This window comes from Coloeus monedula (genome assembly GCF_965178545.1).
Source record: "Coloeus monedula genome assembly, chromosome: 2".
Classification (NCBI taxonomy): domain Eukaryota; kingdom Metazoa; phylum Chordata; class Aves; order Passeriformes; family Corvidae; genus Coloeus; species Coloeus monedula.
In genome coordinates, this window is record NC_138782.1 from 73,913,781 (window position 1) to 73,938,818 (window position 25,038).

Consider the following 25,038-nt stretch of genomic DNA (forward strand, 5'->3'; position numbering starts at 1 on the left):
ATCAGCCACCAAAGACCACTGTGCTATTAGACTTATTCATCAAGTGTACTTCCCTTAAGTTGACCCAGAGGTATTACGGGTATAAATCCTCCCCGTCCCCCTCCCCCCCCCCCCCCCCCCCCCCAGGTCAATACAAGGAAAATGGCAGAATTCAGACCACTGAACCTAAAAATTTGAAACTCACTTAAAAACTGAAAATAAAAACATCCTGCAACACAGATGTCATAGAACAGCACAAAACCATCAGGGAATTAAGAGAACCTTGGCCCAGCCCATCTGGTCTGGCACAGATTCCTGTCTTTTCAAGAAACAGAAGAAGAGAAAAATTTCATGTTATACAAGGGAACTGTGCAATTACTGGCATTTTCATGCCTGTTTTCAGGAAGGAGTTTCATACTGGTTTTATTTTCAAATGTGCACAGTGTAATCTGCTGGGCCAGAGAGGGCTCCTGGGTCCTCGCAGTCAACGGGAGCCCTACCTGGAGCAGCAGCAGGCTTGTCATTGTGTGCGCCCTTCTCCGGGTTATTCCCAGCTCTCTAACTCCCTCTGCATGACAGCAGCCTGAATAACAAGGGCATTTGCTTCTGGCACCTGCAAAAGGAGCATACGCTGAATAAAAAAAAAAAAAAAAATTAAAAATTCTAAAGAAGTGGTAAACACAGAAAAATTATTAGGCATTGAATTTAACTGGGAGCTGTCACCTAAATAAACGCTGCAGAGCCAGGTCCACATTACTACTTAAATAAAACAAGGGTTACGCTCTGTTACTCCTGTGAAAACAGCATTATGCCCCCTCCTATTCTGTTTTTACAGGCCCAGATTTTAAAAATCTTATTACTTTCTCTGGTTTTAATTTTCAGTTACTTCTTGGCAAAGATTTAACTTTTTTTTTTAAACCACTGCACATTTTATCTACCTGCCCATGAGTCTTTCTTCAGTATTAACTCCCTTTCTTTTCTGAAACATGATGCATCATTTGGAATTCCAACAGAACCATAGACAAAAAAATGTTCAACAGGATGCTACATACAAGCTGGTATAATCCAAACACTCGTCAGGCTCAACACAGCTCAGATGGTAAATTTATGAGTAGGCAAGTTTAGTGATATGAAAAGACTATATTGAAACAGTAGAATTTACTTAATTAGAAGACATTTTTTGGCAAACTCTTGTCTTCCACCTTTTTTTTTTTTTTTTTGTGTCAAAGCCCTTAAAAAGCCCATCTGGATACTCGTCAATCTTATAAACACATATTATAATGCACATCTATGCAGTGGAGTTCCTTGACAAGCATCCTTCACAATTCTGTCACCTTCCTAGTATGCCTGTATCACAGACAGGAGAGCTGAGAAACCTTCTGGAGGAGAACTGGTTTTTAATTCTCATGTATCAACACTGGACACTAGGAAAAGGACCTTCAGCCAGAGGGTGGTCTGTCACTGGACCAAGCTCCCAGGGGAATGGTCACAGCACCAAACCTGCCTGAGTTCAAGGAGCATCTGGATGATGCTCTTGGTCATTTGGTTTAGCTTTAGGTAGTCCTGCAAGGAGCAGGGAATTGGATTCATTGGTTCTTATGGCTCCCTTCCATCCTGAGATATTCTAAGGTTCTATGATAACTTTACTTACAAGAAGCATACATTACATAATTTTTATCCATTTGAGTAAAATGAATGCATGAAAATCAAAAACATAGGTGAAAAACTGTGGACCATTAAAAAAGGCCCCCTAGATCTCACCCAAAAGCAAAACATGGCAAACTGCTGAAACACTTCAGAGCCCTAAAGAGTTAGGACCAGGGAGAGGTTTTATGATCCATCTACTACTTTCACTGCTCTTGGGCAGGAAAAAGTATATCTGTTCCCTAAAGGTATTTGTTTATCCTGTTCTTAAAAATGGATTGTCATTTCAGATGATCAACAGACTCCTAGCGTAGATGTCAGTGTTTTAACTTACACTACCTTTGGAAAGCTTGAATTTTAGCCCACTATTTTATGTCCTATTCATAAGTGCAAACAGAATTTTATTCTCTCCACCTTTACAACAATGTCCCATGTTTCTTAAGATTTATAACCTAGAGAAAATAGAGTGGAGACATAAGTCCAGCTCCTTTGCTTTCTGTCTCAAGTAGGGAAGTGTTCTTCACCTCTGTTTTTCCTCCACTTATTGTCCAAGCAGTCTGCAGCTTCCTTGAGGTGTAATGGTAAACTTGGATACACCATCTTAGCTTTCACCTCATCATCATTGAGGAAAGTCTCCTATGTGACCACTCTGTTTATACATTGCAGCATTATGTCTGAAGCTGCTTCCTCTTCACTGTAAGAAGGACACACTTGACCTGCCAGGGAAATAAAAAGTTTTGCTTACAATATGCAACATGAAATGAATTTAGTTTATATTTTGACATTCCATTCCATTTCAACCCTAATTCTGTGGTAAACACACAATGAAAAAGCTGGTATTTCTGGATCCCATGTGTGTATTCAGGTCTCAAAACTGAACAGTTGACACAATCATGACCCAAAAAAAAAAAAAAGACACGGGTGCAGCTAAGCCAAAAGTCAGGGCTGGGAAGCCCAAACTAAAGCAAGAAACACAAGCTAAATTAAAATTTGCTAAGGAAAATAAAGAGCAGGCAGTTCTTCAGCTGTATAAATAAGAAGGAACCAAGAGAAATGAAATGATGCCACTATATAGCCAGTGGAGTTCAGATAGAAATAACACAGATATGGCTATAAGACTAATGACTTGGCATTTGGGATAGGATTCATCTGTTTCAGCTGTTCCCTCAGAGCAACACTTTCAGAAATGCTTGTTTCTCTCATCTAAGACAGACAGCGGTGCTCACATGGGACCCCTTGGAGACTTTCAGGTAAGCACCAGAGCCACAGCCCAAGCAACTTGCAGAAGCTTCAATAGGGTCCAGCAGGGGACACAGTAGAGGCAGCATTGACCACTTCGGAGCGTGCAAGCAGAGGGAAAGAGAACATGCATCATCAAAAGTAAGAGTGCTTGTTTTATTATCCTCACTTCCTTGGCTTTTTTTCCCCTGCTATAAAATCATCATCTGTTTGTACAATATTCTTATTCTGGGAATGTATTTCAGTCCACATAAACATCTGCACTTAGTTACATTAGCCAGTATCCAAATCCCAGCAAGATCCTGCCCTGATTATGTAGCTCTGAGTGTTTTTGCCAGCTTCTATTCCCAGAACACACTGGATTTATAGCTATGTCCAACCTCCAGCTTTGCCGGTTAGAAGATTGTAACACACATGCTCAAACTGAATGTCTTTTGTACTAGGACAAACTCTTTCCAGCAGGCTCAAGTAACAAGCCGTTAAATTGTGCGAGCATATTCCATTAGCAGCGGGAAAGTGAACTATTGCTGGATGCAATTTGTTGGTCTGTGTTTTTAATCATACTATTTGACCTACATCTTTTGTCTACTTTCCTTTATATCTAACCATAAAATATGACCTTTGATTCAAATACCAATAAAACCTGTTGTCGCAATTTTCCACAACTCAGCGTAAAAGAACCCAGATTTCGAGTAAATAAACCAGTAAGTCTTTTTTTTTTGAGATCGCTGTGTGTTTTTGTCTGCTGCCTTTCAGAGCTAGATCCAAACCATTAATAAAAAAGAGATATATACAGTTTCATCTGAGAAGACAAACAAAAACATGCAGGATATAAATCAAAACAAGGATTTGCAAAAGAATAGAGTAAGCACTTACTAAGCCAAAAACATATTGTTCTTGTGAAGAAGCCTGCTCTGACCACTGTGCCTTCTCCAAATGTACGTTTATGGAGTTCCAGGCCAAAACATTTTTGGAGCATAAAGACAAGAAGCATTTGGATCCCAGCAAAATTCACTGTGATCTGCCTAATTCTCATGGAACTGAACTTCACCACAGTTGTGCACAAGCTTACCTTCCCAATGCAGCTTCTACAGAATTATTCACTGATGGATATTTCTTTGAAGACTTATTTTACATGACTGACAATTGCCTCAAACTGTGAATATGCTAATAAATAAATACATAAGCTGACCTCCTACCCTACCCCTCCCTCCCAAAATACAACTGGAAAACAAATTTTGTGCCTTTCTTCAAGCAAGAAAACTGGTTTGGGATACACTTTCTTTGTATCCGGTTTGAATCTCTCAGCCAATGCTGAAATGCATCTGCTTTGCTTTGGTATGTGAAAACACATGCACTACAGAAATAAAAGCTTCAGAAAGAAAAAGCAGAAAAGAAGAGAATTATTGAACTGTTTTTAAATCTTTTGAGTTGAAATACAAGTGACGTAACCAGTCAGCCAGTGTAAGCTCACGTATCATTCATTGCTGTTTTCCCCTCTCGAGTCCCAGCTTCTGGCTCTGGGCTAGACAGCTTTTTCAGCTCCTCGCCCTGCTCTGAAGCAGGCAGAGATGAGAAACACCCAGCCACCAGCAGGACCGGGTTCAACTGTTTCCCTTTCCCTCCAGCCACTCACCCCACAGAAGGGCAAACACAAGTTTTTTTCTGGGACTGGACACCCCCTGTCAGCACATACATTTTGGAGACTGACTATTCAATGCTGCCATCATTTCAACACTGCCCCATCCAATACCTGGTTGATGCGCCCAAAGTTGCAGCCCTCCGCCACAGCTCCTGCCCAAGTGGGGAGCCAGGGGCCTGCTTCTCCAGCTCCAGAATAACCCCCTCTCCCCAGGATTCTGTAGTCAACAAAAATACCAGGGCAAGGCACAGAGGGAGCCAGAGGTATTTATATACTGTATCCCGACCAGTATCAGTGATTCCAATATCCAGAAATGCATAAACCTATCTCAGAAAAGCCATCTGCACCACAGAAAAATACCATGCTTCAAATTTTGTCTAAGCAGCTTTAAGCATACAGTGTGCTTTTCTAAGCCAGAAATACTCTGTAAATAAGAAGATTGGTAACAGGTACACAGCTGAAGGTCTCCTCTATGACAGCTCAGTCACTGCATACTGTGCTAGAAGCAGGTTCTGTTAAAAGAGAAGACAAGCACTCAAATATTTGGTAGTGTCCCCTCCCATGCACATATCAAGAACACTCCCATATTATTGTGGCTAAACCAAGTCATGGGTTCTGCTTCCAGACCTCAGCTGTCCCTCATGCTAAGACTGTCAATAGAGTTTATAAAGTAATAATATTAATAATAATGAAAACATACATACATTCATAAAGAGAAAATACCTCTTCTGCCTCATTCACAGTGATCTGAATCTTCAGTTATTAGAGAAAAGGAAGGCTTTTGTTTTTATTTGTACAGAAGCACTAGCCTAAGTCATTCTGGAAAAGCAAGCTCTAAATATCTCCTTGGCAGCTGGGGAAATAGGACACCAAAGATCACATACTATTTTAAGTGTAAAAAAAGTATAAAATTTTATTTGACAAGTTAGCAAATAATAACATTTCATTATTCCATTACAAGGAAGTGTAGTTGAGTTATAACTACACTACATGAAAGTTAATTCTAAGGTGAACAATCTGACCTACTAGAGAGTTTAGAATGTACATGTCTACTGCATCTAGTTTATTTTTAAAAGGTATTTTGTACAACTAAAAGTCTACTAGGTGTCAGACAACTTCAAAAACATCTAACATAGCAAACTTCAGAACTGTTCTTTTCAGATGACATCATCTTTTTTCAGAGATAACTGAAGTTTCCTCACAGCTTTCAGCAGCTGAAGAGAGCTTCTGCTTTTCTGCCCAGGACAAGGTTTAGACATACTTTCTTTTACAGTGACTGCAACCTCCTTTGTTTCCTTTTGTTCACCATCCTTTAGTTTGACGTGAGTTGCCCCTTGCTTCAATTTCTCAGTTTTTCTCTTTAATTTCTGCACCTAAGAAAAAAAAATTACTAATTAGCATGTTACGTTCTCCGAAGACCCACAGCTGTAGAGCTGACTGGACTTCTACTGAACTCCAAACTACAGGTGTCTAAGGGACATTAAAGAAAGAGAAAACTTTAAATTTAGTAACCTTGCACAGTTGTCTCACAGTAACAGAAAACTGACCTTGCCCATACAGAAACCACAGAAAACTGACCTCACCCAAACTCAATTGGTTTTTGAATCCCATCGCTCCCTAACATAAAAATGCTTGCTTGAGAGAGATGGAATATCATCTCTTAATAATCTATACTTACAACAGTCTCTTTCCATTTCAGATTGTACTACCCTAATAAAAAAACCAAAGAACACATAAACCTCTAAAATGTATACTGTTAATTATCGGTTACTGGATCTAAGCAGCTTATTTTGAAGCCTCCTTAAAAGAAATGGAGAACAGAATAAATAGGGTTAATTGCTAAAGAATGTTTTTTAAAATGTCAAATAATGAGTCTTGACTTGCACTTAGCATGAAAAGGTCACTTCCCAATGACAAAATTAGGCTGGAAGCATTCCAAATGCCAATGTAGGCTTTAAGTCCATTTCTAAAAATAATTAACTTTAATTGCATTCTAGAACATATTATTAACGGTGAAACACAGAGATTAGCATTGCACTTTTAGTGTAGCAGGTTCTAGAAAGAGAAATATGCATCAGAAATATTAAGATTGGTCTGTACAAAATACAAATAGAAATGTCTCAGTGCAAAAGCACCAGAAAAAAACAATATAGGCCAAGGAATTAGAGGAATGGCCTGTATGGATAACCAGGGCATGATGGACAGTAATCATGCAGACACTATTTTCAGCATGACCCTAAGGGGTGTGCTCTGACCAGGCTGTACCAGAGCACAGAGGACTTGCCAGAAGATCTGCACACCGATAAAAGGCAAAGACGATAACAAGGTTGCTCCACATTGTATGTGCTACTCCTCATCATCTCAAAACAAAAGCAAGCTGTAGCCATAAAGATATGCAAAAGAAAGAAACAAAGGTGCAGTTGTTGTCTACTGTCTTAGGTTCCTGAGGATGAAGTCAGCAAGACTTTGAGGCAAGGAGTAACACTGTAATTGTTGGCTCTTCAAGAATAAGAGTTTTATCAAAAAAACCAGTAGACATTGCCAAGAGAGGCAGCGAGGACTCAGCAGTCAATGTCCTTTTGTCCATATTGCTAACGTGCAAGTCTGACACATCTGCTATGACATAAAGCACCTCTATGCTTGCAATTACAAGGACAATAAAAAGTTTAAGTGAATAAACTCTATCAAAAAATGACTGGGAATAAAATTGGTCAGATTTAAATTAACTATCACCTCCCCGTTTCATAAAGTCTCACACTGAGTTTTATTTTGTCTCCTGTATAAGCAAAGTTCTCAGGTAAGCCTATTTGTCTTGAAACATAAGATGAAATAACAGAAAACAATCAGAACTATGGATTGAATGTTTAATCATATGCTCCAAACCAAATTGCTACAAAAGAGTTAAGCAGTTCAGCTACAGAAGAGTGATTTTATGTAGGCATGTCTGAAAAGTTGTTATCTATGGCTTTAAACTAAATACTGACAGAATGAGGACAGTTTAAGGGTTAAACAAAACTGAAAGGCTTGTCCAGCTATTATTTTTGGAGAAGCTCTGGTCAACAGACTAATTAATAAAAAAGCTTCAATGTTTCAGTAATATAAAAGACACTTAATCCAGTCTGTAAAGGAATTACAGCTTCTATTTTCTCACTCCCCTGAAGGACAAGATACAAAGGAATGAAATTTCAACAGTTTGTCTTAACACGGTGAGCAGAAGTGACAGAGCAACCCAGCTCTGTATTGCAGAACTGCCACAGGGCAAGAAGCTTTCCCACCAGAATACATTCCTAACTGCCAGTTGTAAGCACTTTTTCTTGATTAAATGAAGGAATTGGAGATACAAGAATATGAGACAGCATTCTAATTATAATCACCCATACTGGAATACCGTGGCTTTAAACAGTCCAGTGACATTCTAGCTGATGACAACAGGAGGCAGAGTTGTGGCAGCCTTTCAGCTAGAATGTTACTAGCTAGAGACTTTACATTTCATTCTTACAGTAGCCTGATGCTTTTTAAGCTTGGATATTTGTTTTCTTTTGCTCTCCATTTGTTTTACAAGGCAGTCCAGCTCCTGTTTCAGGTCTTCATGAGCTTGGAAGTCTTGAGTCTCCTGTATCTGCTTCAGAAGTTCTTGATGCTCACTATTAAAGACAAGAATGGCAATCTAAGTATTCACGATATGATATCTAGGATTTCTTCCTGCAAGAGTTGCTTCTTCCTGCAAGAGCCATTTTGTGCAGAGTACAGAAATTGAGCATTATTTCTACTCTCACACAATACATATTAATCTGGAATATATTAACTTGAGAAAAGGAAAAGGTTTTCCTGTGAGTCTGATTTTCTCGTTCCAAATTTTTAGCTGATGTCCATCTTACTTCTCCCTCTTCCTACAGGCATAACAACTACATGTGTAATAGTGTGCAAAATGAGATTTTTGAAAGTGAACAGCACCTGTGAAGTACAACATTTTCACTTCCTGCACAATTTAGCATAGACTTTGAAGGCTTAGTGTAATACACAAGTATTTTTTAAACTAGTACATTCAAGTTACAATTTTTCTGACAAATTATTCAAATTAAAATATTCTACTCAAAAAGTTTTACAGCAAAGTGGGCTGCTTAATTAAACTAATCAGATTAAGTAAAAGAAATTGTGTAGATCTTCATACCCAGATACCTGAACAAGTTGAAGCCAGAGACCCCCTCTTAGATAAGTAATCCCTTTACAAAAGACAGAGCTTCTTTTCTGACTTCTGAGTAACTGCTTTTCATTGACAGTTTAATTGAAGAAACTGGTTGTTGCTATAAAAAAAAAAAGCCTGTCCTTGAACTGCCATGAGTAAGACAGACATTGCTTTTTGAACATGCGATTGCTTGCCAGTTTAAATTTTGCCACATCAAGGATTTCGAATCAGTGTCAACATCCTAACTGGTTTAATCAGCACATCCTCCTCTGTTCAAACCACAGCTCATCATGTTGGCATGTCTGCTACAGCCAGCTACAGAGCTTTGGTCCACAGTCCCACGAGCCTGCATTAATGGAAGGTGCTTAAGAACACAACAGGTTGTAATCCACATTTACCTGCATGGCTAGAAAGATACATACACTCCCACCTAAAGTGTTACCTTCTTCCACACCCTGCCCATTTTCTGGCAGGAAACTGTCCCTCTTTCACAACCCCCTTACAGGACCAGCAGGTTCTCCTGCTATCAACAAGCAGAGGGTATGAGCACCAGACTGACTCAGCACAAAGACCCAGCAGGTACACTGGTAAGGAAAGAACACTGAGTACAAAGGAACAGGACAGATGTTGTGACAGGACTATTCATGCCAGACCTGTACTAACCCATTCTACCACCCAGGCTGACTGCATCCTGCAGGCCTGCTCAATATTAGCACCACCTTTGCAGCCTTCTCCAGGAGAAAAATTTTGGTTTACTCCGTATATCTCACAATATGTTTAAAATTTCTAAAAAGCACAGGTCTGAAAGGCTTTTCACTTGCTGCAGCTATTACTTTAGTAGCAGCCTGTTTAAATACGGGATGTGGAAGCAGAAAAACAAAACCAGTGAAGCACCAGGACAGGAAGAATTTTTTGAAAGAGAAAAATCCTACCAGTCCAGCCTGCTCCGGTCATTCTGTCAACAAGAAGTCCTACAGCTAAAACAGGCTAGGCTTGACTGCAGCACCCCTGTCGCTTCTCAGGGCTACCACTGAAGTCACGGTTACACACAACACCAGGGATGGGTACTCACGAGCTCATTTGGCCCAGCTTGTCTTCTAAGGCCAACAGAAGGTCTGAAAAGCTCCTGGTGACAGTGGGTGATGTGGAACAAGAGGATTTTGAAAGTGCACTGTGTCCTGAAACCCCAGACATAGCTCCTCCTTGTCTTCGTGACGAGATACATGGATTGCGATGCTTCATAATATGCAACACACTTTGTACATTTGCACTGACAGAATGGCTGGAGCTGACAGACTTAAAGAAGACTTATTAGTGGCTTACAGAAGTAATTAACAACTACAGAGCCTTACTCAAACTGTAGATGCCACTTTAGTGAGAACAGTGGTTTTCACCTACCTTCCCAGCCACAAAAGGTAGTTCACCAGCCTTTACATGTAATTGTGAAAGCTGAATTTTCTTCATTGTAGGATTTCTCTGCCATAAGCAAATATAAGACAAGAAATTCCAATCTGCTGACCCAAGAGTACAATCTTAAACTTTTTTTTAGTAAGTAAAATTCAAGTAAATACACAGTGAAATGCATCACACCTCAGTTTTCTTCTAGTTTCAAAAAAAAAAAATTCCCTCCTGTATGTGTAACAAGTAAGAATTTCCAATAGCTGACACATGTAAATTTTATTCCATATGCATGTAGGAGATTGTTTAACAATTAGGCTAACATTAAAGGAATCAAACCTTTTTTACTTATGTTTTCAAAAGCACAGTTGCAAAATTTTGACTGATCTGTAACATGCGTTGCAAAATAAATTCTCTGGATTTCGGCTATCCCCCCAAAACACACCATCTTAAGATGCTGAGCTAAAACTTTGGAAACTAATTTTTCCAGATAAACTGAAAGGCAGCTAAGACAGGACGTGGGGAATGGCAGTAAGACTTTAACAGAGATAATTGTAAAGCTGGTAAGGAAAGGTTTCCAGTGATGTCCTACCAGCCCCAGTACCATTTTAATTAATGAAGGAAAGAAAAAAAAAGGGGAAAAATGAGTTATTTAGCACTGTTTGTCACTTTAGAAGTGGAGTAAAGTGTAGCAGATTAATCAAGTGCCTCTTACATCACCATTTTTCACAAATTCCAGTCTCTGTGCGAGTCAGATGCTATCAGCAACAGTATGCTAATAAAAATTTCCACATTACCTTCCTAGGTTTTTTGTTCTTCCCATTTTCCTTTTCAGGTTCACATTGAGATGTTACTGAAGACATCAAAATTCTGTTTATATCAAATCCATTTTGAAGCTGTGACAATAAGCAAAAGAGAAAACAACCATTTAATGTAATATTAGCAGTATGGAATAGCAAGGTTTAATTAATTCTCTCTTTCATGCTTGGGTAAGAACCAATTAAGGGCACTATTAACTGTCCTGCTTGGAAGGCATAAGCTACTCTTAAAAACTAAACAGATTACTAGGAAGGCAGGGTATCAGGCAGATCTTGCAGCTCTTAGTATTCCTCATTTCCATATTCAGCTGCACTAGCAGCTGTATTTTTCCACTGTGACAACCAGCAACTGAGATAAACCAATCCTGCCACATGTTGAGGATCTGATAATAAAATCCAAATTATATGAATATTTGGCTCTTACAGTGTGGGGACAGAGAGAACTAAGCCTGTCTGTGTAACATTGAGGTCAAACCTGCTGGACAATCCTCAGATTGCTCAGTGGTTCAAAGTTGGTATCAAGGCCCATGATAAACAGGATGATAATCATTCCCAATTAAATGTAGGACAAGGACTTTGTTTTGGCACGTGCTACAGTTCTGACTAAACAATGCTGGAGTTCCACCACTAAAGTGAGAATATTCTGGCTTTTGTGTCATCAAGGGGAAGTGAACCACACCACACCCTGTGCTTCCCAGCCCAGATCCAACAGACCGAAATCCATCCCACAGTGTACTAAGATGGTACCAACACTAGTTTAGCACTCAGTTTACTGCACCTAAGTCCTTTCTTGAGCAAATGTTTAGACTATCTGCTCTGGAGAAGTCATTCTTACCATGTTTTGCAGAAGATAAAATCTCTGTACTAGGCCTTTTGCTCTGCAGCAGCAAGCAGTCTAAGCAAGAAACCAAAAAACCTACCAGTTTTTCAACTGTGTCATTCTTCTGGATTCTGGAAGTGGTCAGACATCTGGGCTACAAATCTGCATGTTATTTAAAGCTTCCTGGACTGATGAAAACCCATCATCCTTGGATGAGGTATAAAAGCTGACAGCAGTGATGAATTAAATTAAGGCATCAGCTTTGCTTAGGTTCTTCCAATATTTCTCTTCAGCACTGCACCCCCACCCCACCTCAAGAGAATTCCCCCACAGCTGGTCTCTCTCTCAAACTGGCTGCTACTTATGCACAAAGTGAGCTTTGGAATATGACTACTTTGCCCCTTTAATAAACAATTTCTTTGATTTTGCTCTCTTTGGCAAATAGTCCTCTCTCAGATGGATGGTGGCCCAGCAAACTGATTATGGCTTCACAGAATAATGAATTGTACAAGATCTCATTTGATTAACAACATTTCACTGATTAAGGTTTTTTCAAGTATAACCCTATGGATTAGATTTCTACTGGTCTTAACAAAGGGAAGAAAATAAACATAATAACCAACCTCACTTGGGATATAAGGTTTCATATGTGACCACTTTCGAGTTACTGTAAATTAAGTTTACCTGATTCAGTTACAGATTTACTAGAAATTAATTTTCTACCTGGGTCACTTAGAGCAGTGTTGAGGCTGATGAACTGTATCACTAATACAAACCCAAGCAGAATCTTTCTTCATTGAGATATGCAACACACCAGGCAAGCTTTCTAATAAGTAGTTTATAACTGGTCTAGGTAGTGTTCCAGGAGTTCTGCCTGGGTAGTAAATATGTGGAGTTAAAGTGTAATGAAAAAAAGAAGGGTATTTTTAACAAAGAGAATAGCTTTCTTCAGTACTAAAAAATAAGGTAAAATAAAATCTTTTCAGTCTACCTGAGCAGTTTTATCTTGTATTAGCTTATGCTGATGCTCTTCTTTACAAAGCTTTTCTTCTAAGTGTTTGATCTTGTCCTGAATTTGAAGGCAAGAATGATTAGTCCCACTTCAATTTGTCATGATGAATCAGAAGTCTGAAGGAGCTCACAACTGTAATGTGGGGATAAAACTGGACTGTAGGAATTTTTAAAGCCCAGATTGAAAAAAGACTCATGCATATGAAGCCAGGGTGGCATTCAGTCAGGTATGCTTTAACAGAGGTAACTTTTGCAAAACTTAGTACTGTTAATAGTATGCCATAAAATTAAACCAAATGACTTTCAGACTGTCATTCCATGCATGCTTACTTCGGCAATTCTCTGAGTAGCAGTAAGTTTAAGACATTCTTTTTCTAGCATTTCAAGCTTTTCAAGTTTTGCATGCAGTTCCAGCCGGTTCTGATCTTCCTCTTTCTGAAGCTGAGCCCGGAAAAAATAAGCAAGAACGGAGTTGCCAACTGACTGAAATTGTTTCAGACAGCAAAAAAACCCACCAAACCACCCCACACCACAGTAAAGGTGTTTAATTAGTTTAAATTCCATATTTTTTAAATTGCTAAGTGATGAAAAATACTAGGCAGACAAAGACAACTTATGTTTCCAGCAGCTTTTTTGTCTACCAAGTGTACAAGTAGTAGCATGGTTTTGCTCATTAGGAGTTCCACCCAGGGAGCTTTTCATACAATTCATTGAATGGTTGTCATCAGTCAGAGTAAATTGCTTCTGTTTGCTAGCAGCCTGAGCAGAGCTGAGGAAAAACAATGGCCACAAAAAACTTCGGATCCTGCACATTTCTATACTTTTGAACTACATCGCTACTTTGTTATTATGCTAAAGGGCTTCACCTGTTGTTGTAAAATCATTTTCTTTTCCAGTTCTGCAGTAGAAACCATTTTTCTCATGTAATCCAGCTGTTTCTCCAGCAGGGAGCAGCGGGATTGTGCTGCACTTAACTGCACACTTGCATCTACAGAGAGAAACAAGACATTCAGTACAGCAAAGGGAGCTACACATTTAGCCAGACTGTCATTTCATTGAGGAATTCTGTCTTCGAAACAGGCAAGAATAGTTCTGTTAGTCTGAGCAAGTGATGTGGTTAAAATGTATTTTATATATAATCACAATGTTTTTTCAAAGCTAGTCCCTAATTTGAATTCCAAAGGGATGAGCACTGCAGTTACTTTGATTTGTATCAGCAGATACCTAACCAGAATCTGGTTTCTTCTCTTCTCCTATCTTTTCTCAAGTTAGCAGTGTTGTGTAAGCAGCTGCTTGCTTATTGTAAGAGTTAAACATACCACCTGAAACATGCTTAGTCTTTAAAATTGCTTTGTGGCCTATGCATACTTGGTTTATATATGTAAGAAATATCTCAACTTGATTCACAATTATCAAGCTCCTGTTCCTCCTCAGTTTTGAAGCAAAAAATGAAAGGGGGCTGCATTAATTAGCAGTTTTTCAAAACAAAACACTCCCTAGATTATACAGTCTTAGTGTTGCTGTGGCTACACCTTATCATTCAAAAGAAATACCTTTCCTCTGTTGCATCAGCTCTTGATGGGCCGTGTTCTTCTCATAGGATCCGTGCTCTAAGACCTTCTTGTACTGAGCAGCTGCTCTGGAGAGGCTGCACAGGTTATCTTCAGCCTGTGACTTCTCCAGCTCTAGACGGTGGATTTTTTCTTGCAGAGTTTTCAGGGCTGCCACTACAGCTAGCAAACAATGCAACAGCTACACCATAAGTAACAGTTCCTATTTTGATGATGATCATTATTATTAGAAAACAATTCAAATTACAATATACTACCTAAATTTTCTTCCTAGGATCACTCCCAAAATTAATTATATTCCCCAGCTGTACAATAACATATGCAGAGCATACATGGGAGAAAATGGATGTGTTTCCTGCATAACTGAGGTATGAAGCTCTGGCCCTATGAGCAAAACTATTTTCCAAATGGCACCAAGCACAAAGAAATCATGGCAAATAGAATATAGTAAACCCTGGGGCTTCTCTTTACATACAAGGAGAGAACACAGGTATCTAAGTGAAGTCACAAGTTCTGATGCAATGCAACTGGCCTGAACAGATTAAAAAGAGAAAATGTGCTCAGAACAGGGGGAGAAATTAGATACAAAGGGACAATTTAGAAAAGGGTACATTCTTAAATACTTTATTGTTTCCAAAGGTAATGTTTCAACATCTAGTATCTTGTATTTGATGATTCTTTAAACCACAGAAACAAGTCTGGAAGATTTTGCTTTCAGCCTCAAATCAGTATGTGTCAAATTACACCAAAAATAAAAGCTGCAATTTCAGCTATAAGAAAAAGTTTGCTAGCTCTCCATAAAGTATATACACTTGTGGAAGCTTAAGACATGTTCTGTAACAAGTCAAGCTTATTTTCTGACATTCTGTAATTTATAGCTTCTCTATTCCAAACTCTCTCATCAAAAGAATACCATCAAATATTGCTACCTCCTTAATAACTTTCACCACCTTATCACAGACCTATTAAAAAACAAACAAACAAAAAAAACCCAAGCCAAACAAAACCACACAACAGCAAAAAACAAACAGCAAACAAAAACTCAAAAAAACCCAAAAAGCAAATACCAGATAGCAGAAAGATGAAGTAGGACCACCTTTTCCATCTTTCTGTTGGTATGCTAAATATTTCCTTAACCACTTAGCTACATAACACTAAACTGATCACTGTAATCCAAAAAGCCAAAGCTCTGTATGACATAAGATTACTACAGAAATCATAGATTTTCCAAGTGAAGAGCAATGACCACATGCACACCCATAGGCTATGTCTGTGCAATGTTGCAAAGTTGTCCATGATAGTAAGTCTGAGTATGGGTATCCTCATGATTCCCCAGGCTCTCCAGACATGTTAAGCCACTGAGCATTTGCCTTGTGAGCTCCAGAGAGCAGTCCCCCACTAAAGCACATGAGAACCATATTTCATAGGGACTAACTTTCATGCTGCTAATTTTCGTGGGAGTCTGAATTGTTCAAAAGTTCTCCCAAGGAAACACACCATGCAAAAAAAAACCTTAAAGTGATTTTAAGCTGGAAGGAGTCAAATTTTGCACTATGCAAAGCCAATTTCAAGTCAGGGTACCTTACTAATGATCTTTTTTTTTACTGTATTTGAAGTCATGAACTGCTTCTACTAAGTTTGAAGCATTCTCCTTTGCTTTCAGAGGAAGTCTGACGATTTTAATTTAAACAAATTTCAAAGCCAAAGTTTACAAGGATGTTAGAAGACTTGCAGAGGTTTCCATTCTAGACGTATGACTTCAGGGAGACTACTCCCTCAGGACACATATACATCCTGTCTCAATGTCAGACTGATAACTGCAGCAAGTCATTGAACTCAGTAAAATAGGATGAGGAGTTTGCTCAAGAGATTTCACATGGAACAATTAAAAAGACCATTTTAAGGACATATTTTGGCTATACCTTGGTTATTTGGGAGAGAAGGCCTGTCACCAGCAGCAGCTGCCAACTTCTTTGATTCTGTATAAACAAAGGCTGCAGGAAGCATCTGATCTGGTGGCTGAAGAAAGCTTCCTATGAAACTGTTCTTTGATTCAAAATCCATAGCCTGTACAAAGAGAGCTATTTAATGTTATTACTTCTTTACCAGTCTCTTTTTCAAAAGTATGTCACTGGGCAGTCCCTGGCTGTTTATATCGAACCAGATCATGTGCACCAATGTAATAATAACATCAGTAATAATAATAATAATAATAGATAACAACAACAACATCAACAATAATAATAATACCCACACCCTACCAGAAGAATCCTGTCTTTTAATGCAATTCCAAAACAATGTCTTTCATAACACTAAACATAGCTGCCTTTGACTGACCAAAATTTTCCAAGGTTTTTCTAGGTGCTTTCTAATAACTTAGACTGATTTTTGTCCTTTTAAAACCCAAGTATTAACAGCATTTTCTACTAACTGTTTTACAGACTTCCGTGTCTTTAAGTGCTCCCTCCAGAGCAAGCATTCCGAGTTTTACAGCTGGTTTCCATTTGCAGCCTCCTTAGTGCTCTTCTCCCCATCTTTTTTGATGTAAAACCAAATTACATATGGTAAATAATGTACCATTATTACATAACAAAGACATAATTCTCCACATTTAGTGTTGAGATAACAGGATATTTAATATGCATTATCTCCAGCATTATCTCCATTATTAGGTGCATGTTTTAAGTCCTGTTTCTTCACTCCCTTTCTGTTTCACCCTTTCACATTCTTTAGTTTATGAGTAGCACATTTGAAGACAGTTCACACCCTGTCAAATAGCAATTTTTCTTGATACACGAGACATAGACGGTAAAATGTGCAGAAAGGGCTTTAGGCTAATACAACCCCTAGGAAGTTAAAGCAAGTTTGAAATCATCCTGCAGCTACCTATCAAAGTAGTATCAAGCATTTCACTTGATACAGTGTAAGTAGTGAAGAGTCTATACAGCTTCAGCTAATAAAAAAACAGCTTATTTGAAGGTTCAGTGATACAACAATTATGATATCACCTGTGTTTAAAATACAAGGCATGCAACTGGAACAGCCTTCCTGCTTGGTAAGGCCATTTACAGATGTTAGTCCCCAAGAAAATCACCCAAAGGAGGTATCTAGTAACAGGAAGAAGAAACAGACAAAGACTGGAGCCTGCTGATGAAGCACACCCCACAAAAAGCCATTCACACTGGGTGGCAAGCAGAGAAAAAAGTTTCCAATAACAAAAAAAGTTTCCAGGAACACTGCTCTTACAGCCTATTTCAAAGCCCATATAAAAAAAAAAAACAAAAAATCATCTTCCAGCCACACTGCCTCTTCAAGGTATGCAGTAAACTGAAGGCAAGCAGAAATCCGTCCTTCTTCCTCCAAGTTGTCATCACAGAGACATCAACAAGAGCATCTCTTTGCCAGGGCTTGCTTGACTTGGGACCTCCCAAGCACCACCACTTTTGTGTGCTAACAACCCCGAGGTCCCACCGTTCAGAGCAGCCCTGGTCCCAAAGAGGGGGTCTATCCAGGCTACCCTTGTGCCACAGGTTTTTTCCATGGGGTCCTGCCGGCATCCTACCCAAGGCTCTCAGTGCTGGGTGGGCAGCAGCAGCCAGCCAGGCACTCCACCATCTCTTGCAAGACATCCCATCTGGTGACCCCACTGTGTTTATGGCCACAAAAGCTGTTTATGGGCCTCCCTACCTCTGTCCTAAAGGACTGGGAAAGACCAGCCAGGGACACCTGACCTTAACAGCTGGCCAGGTTTATTGACCGTGTCCAAAAGCACAAGGGGCAACGGCAGTGAAAGACACAAAGCAGGGAGCAGCAGAAACCTCAGCAGAAAGTCCTGTGGCCACAGAGATGGTCAGGGACAAGACAGGAGAGGAGATGGTCCTGGCATGGCACAGTGATCAGCATGGAGTTCCACAAAATAAGAGATAAGCAAGACTTAAAAATTTTCCTGCTGCTATTCAACCCCTTCGCATTGGTGATAAAAAAGACTAGCAAAAAAAAGTCCATAAAAATGAGCATATGCACAGGCAAGAAGTTTCCTACCACTGCTGTGAATAAAGGAAGGCAACTTTGGAAACACCAGAGGAAGAAGGTGGTTTTTGCTCACACCATCCAACTTTCTGGCAGTCAGCGTAAGTGGAGACTTGCTTTTCCAACATCCTCCAGTGGAACGTGGCTCCCCCACATGCCTGCACAGCTATACATCAATTACTTTCCTTATTACTTTCACATAAACAAGTTTCGCTGTTTCCAAGGAGATGGGTCTGTGGACAGTTGTAAGGAGGTCAGTGATCCGAAGCAAATAATGAATAAAGGAGGGAATAAAGCAGCAGAAAATTTGAGAGTTTGTGGACAAGCTCAGTAATACAAAGGTGGGGGGGGTCATGGGGGATACCTATTTGGCAGAAAGGGAAATAAAAACCCTTTTAGTTCTGCAAGTGAAACCAAAGGGAAGTGAAAAAGGCCAGCTCACCTGCCTGGTGGTGGTGATTCAGCTAATCCGGTGTGGGCTTCAGCACAAAACCCCACAACTTTGCCAGCACAGCAGAGGGTAATACAAACCCTCCAGCTGGAGGGGGGAGCTCCCCAAGCTGCTCCTAAGAGCACAGGCTCAGCAAAGGGTGTGAAAGGAAACACCACAGGACCGAGACACCTGTGTTTGCAGAAACTCTGCTGCAGACACAGTTACAGACGCCTTGCTTTACCACAGCTTCCTCAGATACAAAGGCTGTGTGAAGCAGCTGAGGCAATGGTTGCTATAGTGCTTTGAGGCTGTGTCAGCAGAAGTACTCTGATAGAGTTGCTCTGATGTAGATGAGTCCTAATATCTTAGCAGGTAAATAGCAACCATACTGCACAGGAGAAAAGTCTACAACACTGCAGACCTCAGGCAAGGTGATGCACTCCAGGAAAAGGATCAGGTCACTCTACATCAGCATCACTAAACATCCTGGCCACTTCCAGCCCACTGCAACAAGAAACATATCAGGAAATAATGAAGTAGCTTGACGTCTGTTTGAACGTCAACTGTCCTACCATCAACTTCTTCCCCCTCAAGTATTTAAGCTTCTATAAAACCATCACAACCAGGTTTGCTTTTTAAAGTCTTATACAGCAAGCTTAAACCACTCTCTTATTCCATGCTGCCACTGCTGTGGACACCTGGTACACAGCCTAGAGAGGTGCTTTAAAGCAGATATTGCTTCCCAAACAGCAATGTTTGTACTAATGTAACTCCACAAGGCTTAGGGGGATTTAGCACTTGAACAACACTCGTTAAAGCAGCCAGAACATCGTTGTTTAGACAAGCCCTTGGTTGAGGAAAGCAGTGCACTCCTTCAAGTCTGGGCAAGAGCCAAGGGAGAAGTATGCATATTAAACAGAGGCTGACAAAATACCCCAGTTACACGCAGAGGGGAGGGGAAGAAGGAAGAAATGCCACACTCCCACCTCAGCAGCCTGCACCACTTCGGTGAGCAGGGTGAAGCACTTGTGTTGTGCAGGTCATATCTGGAGTCAACACTGGCCCTTTGGGCTTTTTAAAGAGAAATGGCCCAGCCTCTGTTGGTGGATGCAGTAGTGATGCTCAGATACCCCGTGTTATTTTACCCAGAAAAATACAAAGTAACTGGTTCCAACAGTGGCTGCATCAAGCATGGGGTAATTTAGTTATGCCCTTGGGCTTGCCATGCGTCCCTTCCAACTTGGAATATTCTGTAATTAAACATCAGCCTTGGCAAGCCAGCTATGTTTTTCCCCAGGTCTGAGCTAGGAGGCTCATGGAGTTCTGTGCCAGACATTTGCAACCCTGTGCATGGTGCATGATGCCAGGCACAGTACATTAGATCTGGGACAGCACTGCATTAATGCAAATACTCTGCCTACCTCATGCCTTGCTGCAGCTGGAGTGCTCATCCCTGGGGTGAGAGCACAAGAAAAGCTGGTCCCTTCAGTGGGACCACTTCTGCCTCTTGGCTCACCATCACATGCAGGCTGAGAGTGAGCTTGCACAAAGTATGCTGGGGAGCAATCCCACCATCAGGTGCATCCCTGTATATGTGACTTTCATGCCTCAGAAGAGAGCAAGCAAACTGAAGTTTGGTGCCTTAAGACAAACAGAGAATTTCCCATTTCATCAGAGGCATCTAAGGACTAATATGATTTACCTGTTTACTGTTTCTATTTACTTTTGCTGAATATGGCCTGCATTAAATGCTAGAGTACTGGATTGGGGTGCTGTAAAAATCAATTGACATTTTAGTTACTGCTGTCTGGCCCAAGTAAGCATACCAACAGTGGAGAATTACTGAACACAACTGAAATCCCAAGTGTTACAGAAAGACCAGTTATGAGTTCTTCATCACTGTTCTCCCCTCCTCTCTGTTTCTCTCCTCCAATGCAAGCCACATCATTACGAAGTTTTTAAAAAATGTCTCCTGAAGTGAAAAGTCCAGAAACATTTTGCCACATATACAACTACATCTCATACTGTAAAGCAGCATATGGAAAAGCTTTTTCCACATGTAAACTATAGCAGGCTCAGGGAATAATGCTGGCTTAACAGTCTCCCAAAAGATATACACTAAACAAATAATGTAATAATGTAAGGGATACTTCCACTAAATTCTCTGATGTTTGTTATCTCATATGGACACTGGTTCATTCAAATTGCTGTGAGGGCAGCCTTTTAGAACCAAAGAAAGAGGTGCTGTCAGAACACCTTCAAAGAGGAAAAAGAAAAAGCAGATCAAAGCATTTTTCAGAAAGAAATACAAAGATATCTATCTTCTGGCCTGACCTACTGGGCATGCACAATTTATAGCAGGTTTTTTTGTAACTAAAAAACAAAGTCTCAGATGAACCAAAGACTGATTCAGTGTTTATGTGACATAAGAGAAGTTCTAAAGAACTGCCTCAACATGGCTATACCAAGAAGCTCCCAAAATTCTGGCTGCTGCCTTGTCTACTTGAGCCAAGCCTTGCTGGCTAAAGGTTATGTGAGAGGCCATTTTTGTGACACAATCCAAATTGGTCTATTTTTTTCCCCTTTCACTTTCCTTTGAGAATGGAGAGAAAAGCTTGGTCAGCTGTACTAGCTATGCTGCAACACTCAGCCTTATTCCCAACAGACAAAGAACAGCCCTTCTACAGAGAAAAAAAAGAAATAAATAATGTTGTGGGCAAACTGCATTGTTGTTTTGGGAAGACCCAGTCTCTAGCATCCTGACACAACCACTTTAATCAGCCTGAAACACATGACATCGCTCAGAACATATCTAAGTAACTGATACTCCCGAGTCTCCTCTAATCTAAGTGGGTTAGACACGAAATGGTGGCAGCTGCAAAACTAATAGGAAGGGAAACCTCACTGAATCAATAAAGCATTTCAACGTGGTTTTTAAGTTATGTCAAGTTCCACTTTACATAAGTTTAGAGCAAATGGCAAAAATTTATTAGAGAAATTAAGGAACCTGGGAGTGTTGTGAAAAACTGACACAGACAAATCCATGGGAGGCAGCTTGTTGTACAAACTGCGAGAATACACACTGGCAGTCTCAGAACTGGATACATAAAGGTTAAGTTCCCCGCTCCTTCTTTGATACTACTGTAGCAAAGCGCATCCATTCCTGAATATCAAGTCTTCTGCAGAACTTTCATACAATCATTGTTTTTCATTCTTGGAAGAAAAGGAAAAGAAAAAGCATTCTCTTGTTTTCTCATGACACCATATGTCCTGTCAAGTAGGATAAAACCTGGCATTTTAATGAAAAGCCAAACCACAAACAACCCAACACATGCCCAAAACTCCTAAGACTTTTCACTGTGTCAGCATTTCACTTCTAAGCATTCACACGGATATTTCTCTAGTTCCTGTTTGCTAGAGAAAAAAGAGAGAACCAAAAAAAAAAAGAGGAAGAAAGAAAATGGAATGAGTTACACGAGTATTTTGTGAACAAGGCAAAGAAACAACCTGGTGGAGAAAAAACCTGTGATTTTTTAACAATTTTTTGGGGAATAGATTCTAACCTGGCAGTGTATCAAGCATGCAAACTTGGGTCAAAATGTTATTAGAGTTTTGCTGCTTTTTCAATGAGTACAGCAGACCAAATTCCTCATTCAATTGAGCCTTCATCCAAAAGTACATGATACACCCACAATCAGCACTTTGTGGGGAAATCGAGTTGGTGCAAGCTGCTTTAACCTGTACTTGCAAATAATAATTGAACTAGGCATTTAGAGGAGAAAGACTGCGAATTCCTATCTAGTAATAAATAATTCCTATCTTAGCATGAAAACATCTACCCTGTAATACAATGCTATCAAAATAATTACATTTATATATCTTTAATCAGTCCAAAGTAATTAAACATAATCTTTTTGTAATAAGCATCAAACAAAACCCAAATACTATAAATGGTCACTAATATACTTCCTCACTTCACCCATAGTTCTGTTCTTATTCTTTCATGTACCTTCTGTTACATTTGGGTTTTGTCCCTCAACTCCTCTCTCTTTACTGTATTTAAATGATCCTATAGCTTTGTTCCTTGCCCTTTGCCATTTGGTATTCTTTTTCTCCCACTCCCTCTTCTAGCATAAAAAGCTAGGATTTTTTCAAAGTAAAAATACCCATTTTCCACCCCTCCCCCCCCCCCCGCTCCAACAAGAGTAACTATCAAGTTCCTTCCCTTTATACTTAAGATCAGGTTCCAACAGACGCTGCTTGCTCTTAGTACACTGACTGATGTGGAAATTGAAGGTGTTCTCCTCAGTATTCCATATGAAGAATGTAAAAAGCTACTTTTTATGTCCACTGTTATTTCCTGCTGATGCCATCACACTGTCTTCCACATGTAGTTTGTTTAGCTTAGTGTCTCCTGATAGATTGGAAGGCAGGAAGAAATTACTAGCTTTGGCTATAGACCCTTGACAAAAAGAAAGGAAGGCTTTGCTGTTGTGGAAAGGGAAGGTTTTCAAGGGCAACTGACTCCAGTATTAAAGACTGCATCTGTGCACAGGCACAATAATTAGATATTAGAAAGACAAATGCAAAAAGGAAAAGGCATATTAGGGTAGGGCAGAGCAAATATAAGGGTGGGTTGAAATGACAATCATAGTGAAGAAGTGTAAGAGGTAGGGGATTATTATTGCAGGTGTTGACTCATTCACAGTAACCCCTTTTACTGCATGATAATTTTCACCTTTTATGTCTCAAATATTTATTGGTATCATTGAAAGATGGTTTTGAATGTTGCAACTTGCCCTCTAGGCAGATGAAACACACAGACTGTGTCCCCACCGTTGCCTTGGAATTAATTTTTAAAGTAAACTTCTGTTTTTACCAATATTTTCTCAGGGAAAGTGTCAGTCTCTTCATCCAACATCCTTTAACCTAGCCTGAAGATGGAGTAAGAGGTAGATTTTTAGACAGATAACCGTAAAAGCTTGACATGGATGAGCAGAGAAACACAAAGAGGGTAATTATTCATAGGATTTGTCTCTTCTTACCAACTACCACACCTACATTTTTTCATATATTCCTGTGCTGCCGATAGCTAGGCACCTGGCAATGAACAAAAACTTCATTCTGCATTTGTACATCAGGCAGCCTAAGAAACAGAAAGAGAAGGAAAAAAAAATTGTTAGCAAGGAAAAGATAAGTTTCACTCCAGGCAAGAAATTATTCCCAAAATCATATTTTGTCAGAAATAGTTGTCTTTTAATATGCAGAAAAATTGCAAGCAGATCTGAGTTAGAGCAACTCCTCAATCTTATTTTGGAGACCTATTTTGTTGAAGAATAATTTTAAATAATATCATCTGTTTATATGACTCAAAATAATCATAACAATTCCAACACATCCACATTGCACATCCTGAACAAGCCAATATCCTAGGTATTAATGACAAGTAGTTTGTATATCATATGGTATAAAGAGTATTCAAAAATGCAGAAATGGTTTTATCACTATTTTTGCCCCGAGTTGCCTGGGGAGACTTAAAACAGTCAAAGCCGTTACTTGTTTCAAATAATCTGTATATTTAAACTTGCATGACTTCAGAGATACAGAAAAAGTAAATCTGAGTAAGATGCTACAAAATCCTGCACAATGTTGCAGGTAGAAAACTAACTTCAATTGATTATTAAGTTTTTAATAGGCATTTCTTCCCTATTAACTATATGCCATTTCTGAATGCAAGGAAATTTAGTGGATCTCTAGGTTCTTAACTTCAATTCTTGCCGTTGTGTGTGACCTTAATAAATCAGAGGGATGGGACTGATAAGGGACTGATGCTCCTTTCAGCCTTGGGGCTGAATGTGGTAACAACAGGCTTATATTCCCTGCATGTAAAAGAAATGCAGGTATAGGTCCAAAACAAGCAGCACACTCAGTGAGGAGCTAACAAGAGCTCTGGTTTGGGGTAAAGAAACTCTATGAACATAGAGGTGTGTGAAGTCCCACCCTGGTGCTTGCCACCTTTATCTTCTTTGGACTCAGAATTTGGAGTCCTCTTCTGGCAGTGAATGCCAAAATCTGTTCTTTAAAACAATGAATAAAGAGTCCCTGTAGCTTTTCTGGTCTGTGACTTCATTTCATGTGGCTGCTGGTCACAGCATTTTTCTTTGTGTTATTGCTGGAAAACACCAAGGTCGATGTTAACAGCCTGCCAAAGGTGCTTAAAGGGCCTTTTGGGCTGTCAGCAGATATAAAATTCCCAATGAGCAACGTT

At 39.7% G+C, this 25,038-nt stretch overlaps 1 protein-coding gene across 1 annotated transcript; it reads right to left on the reverse strand.

Annotated features, from left to right (window-relative positions):
- Window positions 1-5,661: 5,661 nt before the first annotated feature.
- Window positions 5,662-23,928, reverse strand: CEP57L1 (centrosomal protein 57 like 1; the record flags this gene model as incomplete). The annotated part of the gene is made up of 11 exons (XM_082302313.1): window positions 23,832-23,928; window positions 16,231-16,375; window positions 14,291-14,470; window positions 13,604-13,725; window positions 13,068-13,178; window positions 12,718-12,795; window positions 10,886-10,984; window positions 10,089-10,166; window positions 9,763-9,986; window positions 8,004-8,148; window positions 5,662-5,877 (listed from the first exon to the last, which is right to left on the reverse strand). The coding sequence occupies exons 2-11, from the start codon at window positions 16,370-16,372 to the stop codon at window positions 5,662-5,664; spliced, it is 1,395 nt and encodes a 464-aa protein (XP_082158439.1). The 5' UTR covers window positions 16,373-16,375; window positions 23,832-23,928.
- Between the last annotated feature and the right edge of the window lie 1,110 nt (window positions 23,929-25,038).